This window comes from Nomascus leucogenys, chromosome 3 (genome assembly GCF_006542625.1).
Source record: "Nomascus leucogenys isolate Asia chromosome 3, Asia_NLE_v1, whole genome shotgun sequence".
NCBI classification, from domain to species: domain Eukaryota; kingdom Metazoa; phylum Chordata; class Mammalia; order Primates; family Hylobatidae; genus Nomascus; species Nomascus leucogenys.
Window position 1 is genome coordinate 11,075,914 of NC_044383.1, and position 16,363 is coordinate 11,092,276.

At 36.2% G+C, this 16,363-nt stretch overlaps 1 protein-coding gene across 4 annotated transcripts in view; it reads right to left on the bottom strand.

Moving 5' to 3' along the window:
* Nucleotides 1–646: 646 nt before the first annotated feature.
* The window catches only part of PLEKHA1 (pleckstrin homology domain containing A1), a 57,641-nt gene continuing 41,924 nt past the window's right edge, over nucleotides 647–16,363 (bottom strand). The window contains exons 8-13 of one of the 4 annotated variants that reach the window (XM_030806075.1): nucleotides 15,360–15,428; nucleotides 8,740–8,804; nucleotides 8,035–8,098; nucleotides 5,981–6,070; nucleotides 4,595–4,739; nucleotides 647–3,388 (exon numbers count right to left, since the gene is read on the bottom strand). In XM_030806075.1, the coding sequence (XP_030661935.1) occupies nucleotides 4,635–4,739; nucleotides 5,981–6,070; nucleotides 8,035–8,098; nucleotides 8,740–8,804; nucleotides 15,360–15,428 (393 nt within the window). In that variant the 3' untranslated portion in view covers nucleotides 647–3,388; nucleotides 4,595–4,634. The remainder of the gene's footprint in view (nucleotides 3,389–4,594; nucleotides 4,740–5,980; nucleotides 6,071–8,034; nucleotides 8,099–8,739; nucleotides 8,805–15,359; nucleotides 15,429–16,363) is intronic. The other 3 variants (XM_030806061.1, XM_030806067.1, XM_003255044.3) reach the window with 3 other exon arrangements.

The window sequence follows — 16,363 nt, forward strand, 5'->3', positions numbered from 1 at the left end:
AGGGAAGAATATTCCAGAAATTCAACAGTACAATTTATCTAATAGGTATACACTTTTCTCTAATGTGAGAAGTTCACACATTCTATATTAATGCCTTGTCCTCACTGGAGAAGTATTTAAGCTTTACCAAGTGCACCAAGCACTGCACTAGGCCCTGTATATGGTGTTCACTGCAACAGACGTGGAACATTTATCACCAATAGGGAACGTTTGCAAGGAGCAGCCTCTAACACCCGACATAGTTTTTTGAGTGCATCTCAACTGCCCACCCGGAGATTAAGATGCCCTCTGCTTTCCGCCTTACATCATGCCATCTAAATAATCATGGAGCACTGTAAGCAGCCCAGATGATTCACACGATGCTCTGAGGCTAACATATGATAATTCTGCTTTTGAGAACGTTTTTTAATTAAGAAAAATAAGCAAGTTCTTTCCCCTACCAAAAAAAAAATCATTTTTCCTTCTATAATTTCACATGAAGGGATGCATTAAGAATTCACAGACCTGAAGTTTCTTATTCTTGCAAAGATGACCAAATAACGACTGTCCTTAAATATGTAAATTGAAGTCAATTAACCAAACACATCCCTAATCATTGTATTTACTTCTTCACACAAGGGCTGAACCAAACAAAATGAGAAATAAGTCAGAATAAACTCTGTGCAGTTTATTCTCAAGTCATTACAGTGTTCAACCAGTTTGACATATAAAGATAACAGACTTTAACAGTAAATGTTGGGAGGCACACATATATTCCCATTCTGAAAGAAGGCATGTTATATATACAGAAAAAAAATGCAGCAAATATTAAGGTATTCAAAGTAATTTTTTTGAACTCAGATGTGACATATTTACAAGAAAAGTGTGTACGTTTTAAAATAATTAAATAATTTCCATAGACTTATAAAAGAATTGAGATAAATATTAGGAGACCCTGACAATCACAAGAACGTTTTCCTATGCTATTGAACAAGGACAGTTCTATTTTAAAATGTCCCAAAACAGAGCTAATATTTTGCCACCATGAAATACATCAAATTGCAAATACTAAAGTGAACATGCAATGTGGAAGCTGTACCAAAATTAAACAGCATTAGGTTCTTAAATATTGCCAAGTGTCTATTTAAGATTTCTCGGGTGTGTTCACGAAAAAAAAACTTTCAAAAAAGCCATTAAAATGAATATATCAGCAGAAAAAGTGATAACTCATTAAAATCTCTTTATTCTATCACTTTCAAATGTAGCTGCAAAAGAGAAGAAATCTTAGTATAACTTTAAAAAAATATTAGCTTATGAATAAAAAAGTTGAGTGGTGCATTCTTTATGCATACAGATTTTTAAACCGATACTGTATAATTCTAATACATCTTAACCTCTGGACCCCAATGCTGTAGCAGGAAATTTTTCTCTGTCTCAGACAAGAAGTCATCTAAGAAAATGAAAACGAGAAATTTTCAATGATATGCATGAATTCAAAACAAAACAGTACTGTAAAATGGCAAAATATAAAAATAGCAGCATGTGAAATTCAAGACTGTTTTCTTAAAGCAAATGTTTAAGACTGAACCTCAAAAACGGTACTTATGGGCCAGGCATGGTGCCTCACGCCTGTAATCCCAGCATTCTGGGAGGCTGAGATGGGTGGATCACCTGAAGTCAGGAGTTCAAGACCAGCCTGGCCAACATGGTGAAACCCCATCTCTACTAAAATACAAAAATTAGCCAGGTGTGGTGGCACATGCACCTGTAATCCTAGCTACTCGGGAAGCTGAGGCAGGAGAACTGTTTGAACCCAGGAGGTGGAGGTTGTAGTGAGCTGAGATCACGCCACTGCACTCCAGTCTGAGCAACAGAGCAAGAGTCCGTCTCCAAAAAAAAAAAGCGGTACTTACTCAAACTGGTCTATAATTCAACATTGGAAACTAAAAATTCTTTAGAGAGGTGCTTATATCTATATCCCTATGATTAAATGTATTCTCAAATTTGTTTTTTAAAACATATATATTGCACAGGTAGTAGAATACCAGCATTCTGGCATCTCTAACATAAAATGCTATCTTATTTAACACATTCAACTATTCTACTGAAAATTAATTTTATCTCAATGTTTAAAATCAGTCACGTAGGACTTTTAAGCACATTAATCTCAAAACATTCCTAAACAAGATGAAAAAACACAGGCACTTGAATATAGGCTATTAGTGACAAAAAGTAGAGGTCACAACAATTTCATGACTAAGGGCAGTTATGTCTTTACATATAAATTTGAGGTCTTTCACCAATCCAAATATAGAAATAACAACTATTTACAAAACTTGGATAAGAAAATCAGATCTCCCCAAAATTTCCTACCAAATAATTTTTGTGGAATAAAGCAGTGACTGCTCCAAGGCCTGATGAAGCTTTTTCAAACAAATGTCTAAGACACAGTTGTTTGAATTCTAGTTTTCTTCTTTTCTCTATGCCGGTATAACCCACAACCCTTACTGTTGGTCTATTAATATCCTCTATGCAAAATAAGTCACCTCAAGATTCAGGGCATCAAAAATGGTTATAATTTCAAAATAGTCCACATTTTAGTATAAATTTTACAGCACCACAGACATCATGAGTTTAGGTATCTTGGTCTGGCAGTATTTCATGTGGTAATATCGACCAATAAGAATGTGTAAATATTGAACCTTTCATAGGAAGCCATTATAGCATTTTTTAAATGACCAAAGTTATTAATAAGCATTTTTAATGTTTTAAATTGTTAAACATTTAAACTGTCAAAATCACTAAGAAAAAAATATTACACATACATTGTTACCACCCAAATGAGAACACACAATGCTTCAGACAGATGATACTGAGATATTTTGGGTTTTTCCTTTTTCTTTCTTTTTTAAAGAAATTATATTTAGTTTGGCCACTCCTTAGATTCTTGGTTTACCAGCTTATAAAGAGTACACCTAAGAGGCAGTATAATATACGCACTAAAAACCATTTCCCCCTTTATCATCTTTGGCTAGAAGCCTCGTGAAAGGAAACTGAGGATGGCAGAGGCAGGCAGGGTTTACGCGCTTCTGCCTCACACGTCACTGACCGGAAGGCTCGCATCATCCAAGTCTACTAGGTCACAATCTTTTTCCTGAGGGCCATTTTTACTTTGAGGTCTTAACAGAGCTTGTTCAGTCACTTTGGAAGCTGGTTCTCTTGGAGAGACAGTCTGGACCTTGAAGTTCCCTGGCTTGACCTTGGCAAGAGATTCGTAAAATCCTCGCTTCTCCATGGTAAAGGTTGAGACCAAAGAGTTGCTGCGAGAGGCTGTGGAATGTGAGGTGGCGGCGGCTGCGTTGGTAGGACGGAAAGCATGTTTGGATTCTGAAGGACCGGGGGGATGCTCCTGCAAAAAGGAGTGGCAGTCAGACACGGTCAGTCACTCATGACCAGGTTAGTAACTCAGTGTGAGACTTGATTCTCTGAAAAACAAACACACACACACACACACACACACACACACACACACACACACACACAAAGGCAGCAGCAGAAGCCATGCAGCATAAATGTGCAAGTTCTTTCCCAAAGCAACGCGTTTTTAGAGGTGAGTTTAAAGCAATGAGAGCCAAAAACCATTTCCACTAGGAAACCAGTTCCGTCACCAAAGCCGAATTTGGCAGCCTATGACACTTTGAAGATTCAGCCAACCTAAACTGAAATACAGTGTTCCAGCTGCAACTGAACTGTGTTTAAAAGAGAACCTCCCAGCTGTATCATTTTATTTAAGAGTATATTCCCAGTCAACATTAGGAATTATCCCACATGTTTTACAATGAAAAAAATGAAAATATAGACTATAACAACGAAAGGCCATATTTCTTTAATAAGCACAAATCAGCATCTTTCAAACATTATTTTGCTGATAAGACTTAGTTTTTACTTCCCTGAATTTCACTGCAACCAATAATAGAACAGTCTTTTCACTTTTTACTTAATTTTAGTTCTGAATAGGTCATATATTCATATGGCTTAATATTTTAAAGGTAAAGGGTACACATTTATCACATTTTAAACTGTGGTGAAATAATTATCAGTTGCGAATGTTAATTTCAATATGCTTCTAACTAGATCAAATCTGAAGATATCCTTAAATATGACCATTCTAAATACATTGCTATATACTATTATATTCATTTATGATACCAGTGGCTTTGAAATCAAAGTGCTACAAATTACCAAAACACTACAGAGTCCTATTAGATGGCTAAATTTCAGAGATTTTTAAATGCCATGCAAACTATAGTAATATACAGTTTATGCAATGCATATGCATGCATTAGTTTGCATATATTATTAGAACAATGGTGCATTTCATAAGTATTGTATCTTAAAAATTTTTAAATACATAAAATATAGAAATTGAAACTCTTGCAGCAGTTGAGTATATTAATTTTTATATGTTAATGTCTCTTTCTGTTAGTAAAGTTGTATGTTTTATTTTTTATTTTTAAATACACATATCCAATCTGATGACTACAGTGAAACAGTTTGCGTTAGTATTGACAAAATCAGTTATGATAACTGCAAAAGGCAGTTTGGTTAACTCAACTTTCTATGATCAGTTGTAAGTAGTAAGTCTGGGCCCTCCACTAAGAAGGCACGTTTGCGTGAGAGCCCACATACGTGCTGCATTCACCAGCTCTTGATGTATACCTCTGTATACAAGGGTTCGACAGCCTTCTGGCCTGCCGCATCTGGAACACAGTGCAAAGCTAAGATTAGAGTTAACCTATACTGGGTAGAGGGAGGAAAAGAGAAAGTTGTGCTGACAGTCATAGCTAGATAGTCCAATTTGCCCCCACCACAAAGCACAAAACACAAACATCCTTCTCCAACTTTTCCTCTTCCCAACAGACATTGTTTTTGCAGAGAGTCTCATACTTGACTGCTGAAAAAGTCACATAAAATACACGCAGTTACAAAATGAACATCTATGAAAGTGACTTCTTAGATATTTCAAAAAGGATATAAAGAGAGAATGACTTAACAACTAAGAAATCAGAAACACTGATTTCTATTTATCTGTAGTTATCACTACCAGAAAACTAATAAAAGGCAATATAATACTATCAGAAAAAAATATTAGAAGTGTAAGTATCTAGCATATATATCATAGTAATCTAGATAATAAAGGCTATCATGCTACATATGAGACTACTTTCTGCAGATGGCAGTGTTACGTTTTAAGATACTTTAAATTTTCAGACCTGAGATCAGTGGCCAAAGTATTCCAAAGGCAAATCTAATTCTTATGTACTTGAACACAAGAATAATCTTTTAAAAAAATATTTCTGAGCAGAATGTTTAGTTGTATTTCAATTTTATCATACTACCACAAAGATAATTATGGTAGTTTTCAGAAGCAGGTTATTAAAGCAGGTTTTAAAATGAGAATTAAAACATGAAATGGAAACACTGGGAGCACTGAACTGCATTTCAGGCCCCAGCTGCTCAGTGATCTTATGGCATGGTTAAGCCAAAGGTAAAAAACAAAACAAAACAAAAAAACCTGAACTGAAATCAGAGGAAGTAAAGAGGAAATTGAGACGTTCACAAAATTGTGTAACGCTACAACTAAAAGTCTTACATGATCCTGATCACACACCATACTAAGAATCTGTCAAATTATGCCAAATCTAGAGCTACTGACAAGTAAGAACTCCTAAAACAAAGCAAGGAAATGTTTATTCTCTAGTTGCCCTACTTGTGCATTTAACATAATACAATGCACAGAAAGTTATGTATACATAATACTACAAGGAAGCATTAAATTAGAAATGCATTACTTTTTGCAAGTCCAATTGGTATAAAAGTCAACATGCAAATAAATCTCAATAAAGAAAGAAACCGGATGGATTGGGAGAGAGGAAGCAAAACAATTTGACAGGATGGGGGAGACCCAAGGGAGTATCACCCCAGAGAGCAGGAAACCTACAGAAGATGCAGATCTGCCGGGACCCCGCTGTGCTACAATGGCGCCAGAGACTGCTTTAATCCAACTGTGCATCTCTTCAGGGCTATCAGCCTAAAAGAAAAAAGAACTCATTCAAACAATTTTTTCTCAAAATGACCTACTTCTATAAAGCCAATGTATTTATTTTGATAACTTAAATACTGTCATCAACAAAATCACTCTAAGGCAACTGTTTCCAAAAAATTTAGAAATCATTTTTTTAAAGCCAGGTTTTGCTAGGTCTTAACTACACAGAGACATAAATTGAGCACTTCAATGTCAAGATCAGACCCATCAACAGGCGTCAGTAATGAATACCTCCAGAGAGAAAACAAGGAGAGGAGGAAGTCAAAGAAAAACTCTTCTTATTTCACTCTACCTACTGCTACACTGTCTGAATCTGCTACAAGAATATTTATGTAGTTGTATAATTTTTTAAAATTCTGACATTCTTTTACATATTTTTCTGGAAATAATTTCTAGTAGTACCCTAAATCCTACAACAAGTATTGACAGATAGGTCTGGCTTTCAATGTGAATTTTAAACCTTACTATGAAATTAATCCAATTAAATAAGGCCCCGAGCGGGGTGCAGAGATACTGCCTCTTGTTTCTAGATTCTAGAATCCCTTACACTTCTAGAATCTAGAAATATGAAAAAATTTAAAATGCAGGATATTTTTGAATAAGTAATATTAACAAAGACTTAAAAAAAAAAAAAAAACTAAAAGTAGCCAAAGGTAGAGTATACTTCATTGATTACTAATGGAAATACAATTCTAGAAATCAATTTGACAAAATAGAAAGGGTCATGCTCTGATAGTTAATCTCGATCTAGAAACTTACCCTAAAGAAATCAGGCAAAGTAACACACAAAGATGTTTTTCATCACATCATTTATTGCAGTAAATGTACAAAAACTATGCATATGAACGTTCAGCAACAGAGTAATACAGAAACAATTTACTGGTGGAACATCAATGGAGTATGGCGCAGTTCTAAAAGGTTTTCAGATAATTTTTAATGACATGGGAAAAAAATAACAATATATGAAACAAATAGGATATAATACTATATTTAGTATGACCCCACCTATTATAAAAATATATACCTTAAGAAAGGGAGCAAAATCATAAGAATGGTTGCCTCAATGTGGGACTGAATGTTTTATAAACCACATTTTTCTGAAATCTTTCTATATTTTCCAAGTTTTCTGGAATAGGCATATTTAACTTCAATAAAACAAAAACAAATCATCCTTTTTTTGATTTTTTTTGTTTTTGAGACAGGGTCTCTGTCACCCAGGCTGGAGTGCAGTAACACGATCTCAGCTCATTGCAACCTCCACCTCCTGGGTTCAAGCGATTCTCGTGCCTCAGCCTCCCAAGTTGCTAGGATTACACGCCTGCACCACCACGGCTGGCTAATGTTTGTATTTTTAGTAGAGATGGGGCTTTGCCATGTTGCCCAGGCTGGTCTCGAACTCCTGGACTCAAGTGATGTGCCTGCCTTGGCCTCCCAAAGTGCTGGGATTACAGGTGTGAGCCACCACAGCTGGCCCAAATCTTTTCTTAAAATTTTCCATTTAAATAATTCAATGAGGTATGCAAAAAGTACAATTTGAACTTAAATACAGGCTGCCTACTATTAGTGAAACTATATAGATCTACTGTCTACTTTTACTATGGGTTTTTTTAATAAGGTTACCAAAAAAATGATATAATAGAAAAATCAAAATTCTAAAATATGTGCAAAAATAATCCAACTTGAAAGTACACACTTAACATCTAAATTAAAAGCATTTCCCTTTCTCTAAATACTTAGCTCTAGTTCACTAATTCATAACAAATACTCCCACTTCCTGAACATATAACCCCACCAATAACTCTATATATAGCACCCTTTTATTAAGCTGGTGAATTACAGTTGTCATTTTTTTAACCTCAAGTGCAACAAGCTTATTTATGTTTATTTCACCTCTAAAATTATTCATTTCTTGTTAGGAGGATCTATTAATTGCCAAATAAGTATCTTACCTGCACATAGAAAGTTCGAGACGTTGTTACAATTTCAAAGAGGTTGTCCCTCATCATTATGTCGCTATATGAAAAAAAAAATCCAATTATACTTAAATAGCAGTTGTTTGATAGTTTCTCTTTCATTTGTTTACCCAGTACCCAGTATGTGTCAATAAATAAATGAGTTAAAGCACTGATTTAACAAACCCAAATTATCTTTTCCCATTTATTTTCATGTAAGATTTTACATATTTCATGTGGTTTTACTTTTAGAAAAAGTTCATAAAGCAACTTTAAAAGTTCAGAGTTTTTAGTAATCAGTTGGGTGAAACACTGTCACAGCGAACACATTTTCTTGTAAAGCTCTATTCTACTGCATCTTTTAAACACTAAAATCAATACATCAATTTGTCAAATCTGATGGCCTAACCATAAGTTGTTCACATTAAATTTATTCCTTTCCATTAATAAGCTGTTTCTGTATTTTTAGTTTTCAAAGAAACAAATAAAGGATTCTTTCCTAATTTTTAGTTTTCAAATGAACAAAGTAGTTCAATACTTTAATCTGAGGGTTTTGAAAATTCTAGTGTATCTCAACTATAAAGAGTTAAAAATCACTACAATTAATATGGAAAAATGTAATCTGTAAGTACATTACTCAAACTAAGGCACTATTCTGTGTTTATAACTTGTGCCAGGCATCAAGTCAGAGCGGTTCCTTACCTTTGCTTACATTCCTGGACTTTATGAACCTCTTTAAGTGGTATTACGCGAAGAGGTTCCTTTTCCTGGCCAAAAAAAAAAAAAACAGATACATAGTGTTTATTCTTAAAATCCTTTCAAAGGTTAGCTGTGTTATTTGGAGACCCATGTGAAAATCACACTTCTTTTCCGAAGCACATCTCAGAAATAAATCTACCTTCTTAAACCATCCAGCATCTGAACAGCTCAAACACTATAACCTTATATACACTGTTGTTTGAAACAAGAAAAACTGCATACGGCCCTTATTCACATTATTTCTGGCCTTAAGGGCAGTGTAGCTAATTAAAAGCTATTAGCCATCAGACTTTCCCCAATGGACCCACGTACCAGTATGCGCAGCACCTCCTTTTCTGGAATGTCACTTTGATATACAAGGCAGCAGAGCAAGTGCACATCCTGCTTCTTTGACTTAAATTTGTGATTTTACAAATATCACTTTTATATAAATACAAAATTGAATGTTTACTAAGTGCTGAGACATCTGCTAGGTTTTAAATGTTTTATCTCACACTTTCCCCAACCCTACAACACATGTACTACTATTCATGTGCTGAAACTGCAGATTAGATATGTTAAGTATCTCACCCAAGGTTACAAAGTAGATATAATATACAAATATAAAACTGGTTCCTAATAGCATATTTCTAATATACATTCCATAAAATACAATATACATATTTCATTGAATATGACAGCGTGAGATTAAGACATAACATTACTTTATGTAGCACCAAAAATAAAACTAAACCATGAGAGAGTGCTTTTTTTTTTTTTTTTTTGAGATGGAGTTTCACTCTTGTTGCCCAGGCTAGAGTGCAATGGTGCGATCTTGGCTCACTGCAACCTCCACCTCCTGGGATCAAGGGGATTCTCCTGCCTCAGCTTCCCGAGTAGCTGAAATTACAGGTGCCTGCCACCACGCCCAGCTAATTTTTGTATTTTTAGTAGAGACAGGGTTTTACCATGTTGGCTAGGCTGGTCTCGAACGCCTGACCTCTGGCGATCCACCCACCTTGGCCTCCCAAAATGCTAGGATTACAGGCGTGAGCCACCGTGCCCAGCTGGGAGTGCTTTTTAAAAAAAAAAAAAAAAAAAAAAATCATAAATCTTTTTAAAAAAGTTTTACAAAATAGTTTAATTTTGAAATAATTTCACACTTAATAAGAGACTGAGAAAAATAGTACAAAGAATTTCTGCATAACCTACACCTTGTTTTCTAAACTGTTGATATTTTACATTTGCTTTATCATTATCTATGTTTATTTATATATGTGTGTGAGAGAGTACATGTATATATATAGATTCCTGAAATGCTTGAAGGTTAAGTTGTAAATATGATGTACCTTTACTAAATACTTCAGTGTGTATTTCCTAAAACATGGATGTGCTCTTGCATAACCACAGTGCAATTATGAAAACTGGAAACTCAACACTGATGCAATACTATAACCTACAGACCATCTTCAGATTTCATTAACTGCCCTACCTGTATTCTTTACAGCACAAAAACCATTTTCTGATCCAGAGTTAAATCCAGGATCATACCATGTATGTAGCTGTCATGTCGCCTTTAACTGTGGAATAGTTCTTCATTCATTTTTCAGAGTTTAAAAAAGTACAGGCCAGTTATTTTTGTAGAACACCCCCCAGTCTGTGTTTGTCTGTTATTCGTGCTGAGATTCAGGTTATACATTTTTGACAGGAAGCCACAGACATGACACTGTTCTTCTCAGTGGACCACTATTAGGAGGTACACACCTGATGGTGGCTTGTCCTGTCACTGGTGTGTTAACCCTGATCTGTTGCTTAAGGTCATGTTTGCCAGTAACTGTAAAATTACTTTTTCCCTTTGTCATTGTTAAGTGTCTTGTGGGGAGATACCTGGAACCTATAGTAATACCAGGTTTCCCATCATAATTTTGCAACTAGTTTTATCAAACTCTGAAAACTCCTGCCTGAAACCATTACTAGTGGCTGCCAAATGGTGATTTTTCTAACCCCATCAATCCATCTACATATATTAAATAGAATTTTACTCTAAGGAAATATTTTTCCTTCTCCATTTATTTATTCATGACTCATTTTATTCTATGGGTTATATTCCATTACTATCATTACTTATTTTGTTGTTTAAATTGTCTGCATTTTGGTCAGCTCCTTCAAGGTAATTTCTGTGTCCTTTTGACATGTTCCATTCATTCTCTGAGCCACTTCCTTATTCTCTGGCACAACTTCACTTTCTGAACTCAGCTTGTACTTTATCTGCCCCAGCTCTGAAATCAGTCACATCACCAAGGGTTCCTGATTCCTTTTGTTTACAGAATGGCATTTACAGTTGCTTTTGGGCAGGGTGGGTGGGGATTTGCCAATCTCTTTTTTTTTTTTTTTTTTTTTTTGAGTCAGAGTTTTCACTCTTATCGCACAGGCTGGAGTGCAATGGCGCGATCTCGGCTCACCACAACCTCCGCCTCCTGGGTTCAAGCGATTCTCCTGCCTCAGCCTCCCAAGTAACTGGGATTACAGGCATGCGCCTCCACGCCCGGCTAATTTTTTTTTTTTTTGTATTTTTAGTAGAGATGGGGTTTCTCCATGTTGGTCAGGCTGGTCTCGAACTCCTGACCTCAGGTGATCCACCCGCCTCGGCCTCCCAAAGTGCTAGGATTACAGGCATGAGCCACCGCGCCCGGCTGCATTTGCCAATCCCTTAACTCAGCCACAACCTTCTCATGATAGATGAGAATATTTCATTGCAGTTTTAATTTGCATTTCTCTAATTATCAGTGAGGCTGAATTTTTTTAAATATTTTAAGATGTATTTTAATTTTTAAATGAATTGCCCAGTCATGTCTTTTGTTCATTTGCCTACCAGATATTTTTCCCTCCATTTTCTCTCTTTTTTAATCTTTGAAACAAACACGAATTTATACAAGGATTGAAAATACAGCACAAAGAACTGATTTTCCTGAACCATTTCAGAGTGAGTTGCTGACCTGTCCCACACTACCCCTGAATACTTTTCCTACAAAGACATTCGCTTACATAATCACAATACAATCATCAGAATCAGAAAACTGTGCCCAAAATGTCTTTTATTAGAGCAAAAGGATTCAGTTCAGAAGCACGAACACCATCTGCTTGTCAAATATTTTCTTTCCCTCAGTCTGGAACAGTTCCTCATTATTCCTTGGCTTTCATAATCTTCACTCTATGAAGATTGCAAGGTAGTTATTTTGTAGAATGTCCCTCATTTGGGTGTGCCTCATGATGGGATTCTGATTACATACCTTGGGCAGGGGTTTCACAGAAGTGATGCTGTCTTCTTCTTCCACTATCCTGTCAGGTGATTTCAATTTACCTCATTACCAATGACATTCCCTTTAATCATCTGACCAACCTGAGTAAAGTGGTATCTGCCAGGTTTCCTCACTGTAATGTTACTCTTTTCCCCCTTGTACAATACTTAATACCTATTTTAGTTGACAGGTACTTTGAAACTATGCAAATATTTCATTCCTCATCATACATACAGATATACATCCATTCACCAAAAAGTATTGTTTCTCTGACAAGATTTGGCTTCTATTATCCTTAATATAGTTCTTGATTTTATCAATCAGTGTGTATGTGACCATTCTCCCATCTCTGCGACCACCCTTTCCCCATGTGGATGCCCTTCTCTCCCTACTCCACCTGGGGCTAACCCCCCAAGAGGACAGCCTCCTTGTCCTGCATGGGCTCTGACACCCACACAAAGCTACACTGGTTCCTCTTGGATGCCCATGTTCTTTGCCTCATCTAATAAATTGGAGTCTGAATCGTTTCAGATTGATGGAAGGAAAAGAGAGCAAAGTAGGTGAGGAAAAATCCCCTCAGTTTTTAAGATTCCTTATAAGTTTTGTCTCTAATACATGTTGCAAATATTTTCACCAATTTTTCGGCTGTGCAATTAAGTCTTTTATACTTATTTTTAAAATTTTTAAATGATCTTTTAGAGATACACACTGAGATATTTACAGATGAAATGGGAGACATCTAGGATTTGCCTCAAAATATGAAGCAGGAAGTGGGTGGTGAAACAGAAGAAACAAGACGAGCTGAGCCATGTGTTAACAATTATGACATCTAGGTGATGGGTATATGCAGGTTCCACGTATTATTTCTATCTACTAAAAGGGTAGGTTTACACTTTTTCATGATGAAAAGGTTTTATAAAAGAGCCCATTTACACTTTAAACATTTTTATCATATATTATTCTTAGCATATATAAAAAAGAGAAATATAAACAAGATAAACTGGTTACAGTTTTTAAGATTTCACATTCAGATTCCAGATCTTCTGAATCACTTTTTGACTTGGAGCCACCAATGTCCATATTTTTCACTCCAAGCCATTCTTTGTGCCAAAAAGAGTGTTGGTGATGCAGTATTTAAGAATGTTTCACGGTGTCCCTGAGATTTCCTCCCAAGCTGCCAGCACCCTTTTCTGCACATGCTGACGCCGGTGTCTTCTAGATTTTACCCAGAGGTACTGTGCATATGGCAAGCAGTCAGCTACAGCACAGCTGCAGCCTGGCTGCCCCTCGTCCTTAACAACTCTAAGACATACTGCTAAGATTTCAGAAATGTTAAAACTGGGGGAGGGGGAGCTGAAACAAGAACTATTACAGAAATACTAAGTTTTGAAAACCTGTATGCTGGGCATTATTCTGTGAAATTTGAGAGGAAGAACAAAGAACTACCATAGGAGATAAACTATACTCTGTAAAGTTAGGAAAACTTAAGTATAGTTATAATTACTGACCTTTAAAGGTTTCCAGCTTTATCTGCAATTTCTAAATACTAAAAATATTCCTAATTATTAAAACTACTGTTGATGATGGGGGCACATGTCAATTTCCCCACCAAAACTGAACTCCTGAAGGCCAGAGAACTTTGCTAATTATTCTCTTTTATTTCCAGTTCCCAGAACAGTGCACCAGGTTCATGGAGAGTTCAATGAATGTCTGTTGCATGAATGACTCTTCCCAGGAGTATTGGCTTTAAATAAAATCAATGAGACAACCTGCTAACCAAGCACAAGGATAGCCTTCTGAGACAACAAGGCAGGTACTTTCTGAACCAAGTAACTACTACTTCCAGTTGAGGCTCTTAAGCTTTGAGAAAGCCCCATGCTAAAATGGCATTTCTTGCTATGCTATGCCATTTTTCATTCATTCAAAGACACTTAGTGTCTATCAAGTGCCAGGCCCTGTGATCATAAAAGACTACAAGAGTCTTTACCCTTAAGAAGCTCATTTAATTTAGTTGCAAAGACAAGAAGGCATGTGATTGCAAAACTCTGGGAAGAGCATTATGATACAAGTATGCATAGGGTACCACAGGGCATATAAAAAGAAGACACTTAACCCAGAGTCTAAAAGCTTCCCAGAAGAGCTGACTCCTGAGGTGAATCTGAAAATATTCCCTTCCTATACACTAGTGCTCTGCTGGCCAATACAGTGGCCATTGTGTGTAATGATGTAAATTTAAATTAATTAAAATGAAATAAAGTCGGTTCCTCAGTCACACTAGCCACATTTCCAGCACTCAACAGCTACATGTAGCTAGTGCCCTTGGACAATACAGATACGGCACATTTCCATTTGTGCAGAAAGTTCTAGTGGACAATGCTGTTCTGGTGACTTCATTCAAATAAAGTGTAAGTTCCCTTCTCAAAGGTCCCATACAAAAAGAAGAGGTAGGACAGACATTTATACTACAGAATTGCATTCAATTTATCCAATAAGCTATTTCAAGACTCAGATCGTCCTACAATATTTTAAATAAGGATGCAACTCAAACAAGGCAAAGAGGGAATTTCAATTTCTGATTCTACCTTCAGGGAGGATAAAAACATCTTATGTGAAGTGATTTATGAGTCAATGTGAAATAGGTAAAGAAAATCTCAAGAGAAGGTAGAAATACAGAGGGTTAAATATTGACTTTTACAGACAGAATTCTTTACACCACTTTCCTCACTGTAATGTTACTCTTTTTCCCCTTGTACAATACTTAATACCTATTTTAGTAGATAGGTACTTTGAAACTATGTAAATATCTCATTCCTCATCATACATATAGATATACATTCATTCACCAAAAAGTATTGTTTCTCTGAAAAGACTTGGCTTCTATTATCCTTAATATAGTTCCTGATTTTATCAATCAGTGTGTATGTGACCATTCACCCATCTCTGCCACCACCCCTTCCCCATGTGGATGCCCTTCTCTCCCTACTCCACGTGGGGCTAACCCCCCAAGAGGACAGCCCCTTTAGAGAAAATTTATACACTAGAGGATTCTGAGATCTTCAGATCTTTCAAGCTGGAATGCTGCTTTAAGACAGGATCTTTTTACTTAAAAATGTATTTAAGAAAAATATCATTAACCAAAAGCATCACAACCAAATAAACCATACGTACCTCTAAAAACTAGACTTATTCTAAAACTAGAGAACAGTACAAGAAATTATATATAATCACTACAATGCAACACTTTTCAAACATTCTTCTAGCAACATTTATGACGTAATAACATACCAGTTCAGATTTGAAGTAGCCTATTGTGTTTTCATCCAACTGAAAATATCTTCTCTTCCAGTTTTTCATCTACCAGAGATGAACACAGACATAAGACTTGTGTTTCTAAGCACGTCAAATGTTAGTCATCACTTAATTACCCTGATATGAACCCACAATCAGACATGCCAAGCACTGAAAAATCTCATTACTTCCCTTAGAGATGCAATAAATTAAACCTCATCCCTCTCTAGCTACCCAGGCTTTGAATTCCTAATTCAATTTCTGGTGCCTGGCTTTCATCTTTTACTGTATGATTTTATGTGGTTTTTTTTTTTTTTTGAGACAGAGTCTTGCTCTGTCACCCAGGCTGGAGTGCAATGGCGCGATCTCGGCTCACTGCATCTGCCTTCCAGGTTCAAGCAATTCTCCTGCATCAGCTTCTCGAGTAGCTGAGATTACAGGCTCCCATCACTATGCCCAGCTAATTTTTGTATTTTTAGTAGAGACAGGGTTTCACCATATTAGTCAGGCTGGTCTCAAACTACTGACCTCAGGTGATCTGCTCACCTTGACCTCCCAAAGTGCTGGGATTACAGGCGTGAGCCACCACGCCTGGCCTATTTCATATTTTTAATGTTGAAACTTTTTTTTTTTCTAAAAGCACTTCCCCTTCCTCCTACTCCCCGCCCCCGCCCGCCCCATGTAAAGAGCAAACACAGGAAATGTTATTAAACCACATCAAGTTTCTCCATCTGTAAAAACACATGAATTATTCCACAAGTACTTTATACATAGCAGTAAAGCAGTAAATAGTTAATAAAGTAAACCTATTTTGTACAAATTTTTTTTGTCAATAAAATATAGTTTTTGCAAAAGCACTTAAATATCTCTGACTGGTATTTTGGACTTAAGAGTAAAACAAACAGGAACCATCAGGCTATGATGCTCAGTTGTGTGTAAATTAGGGCTTTCAATCTACACACAACTGAGCATCACAGCCTGATGAGAATTCTGACTCTATC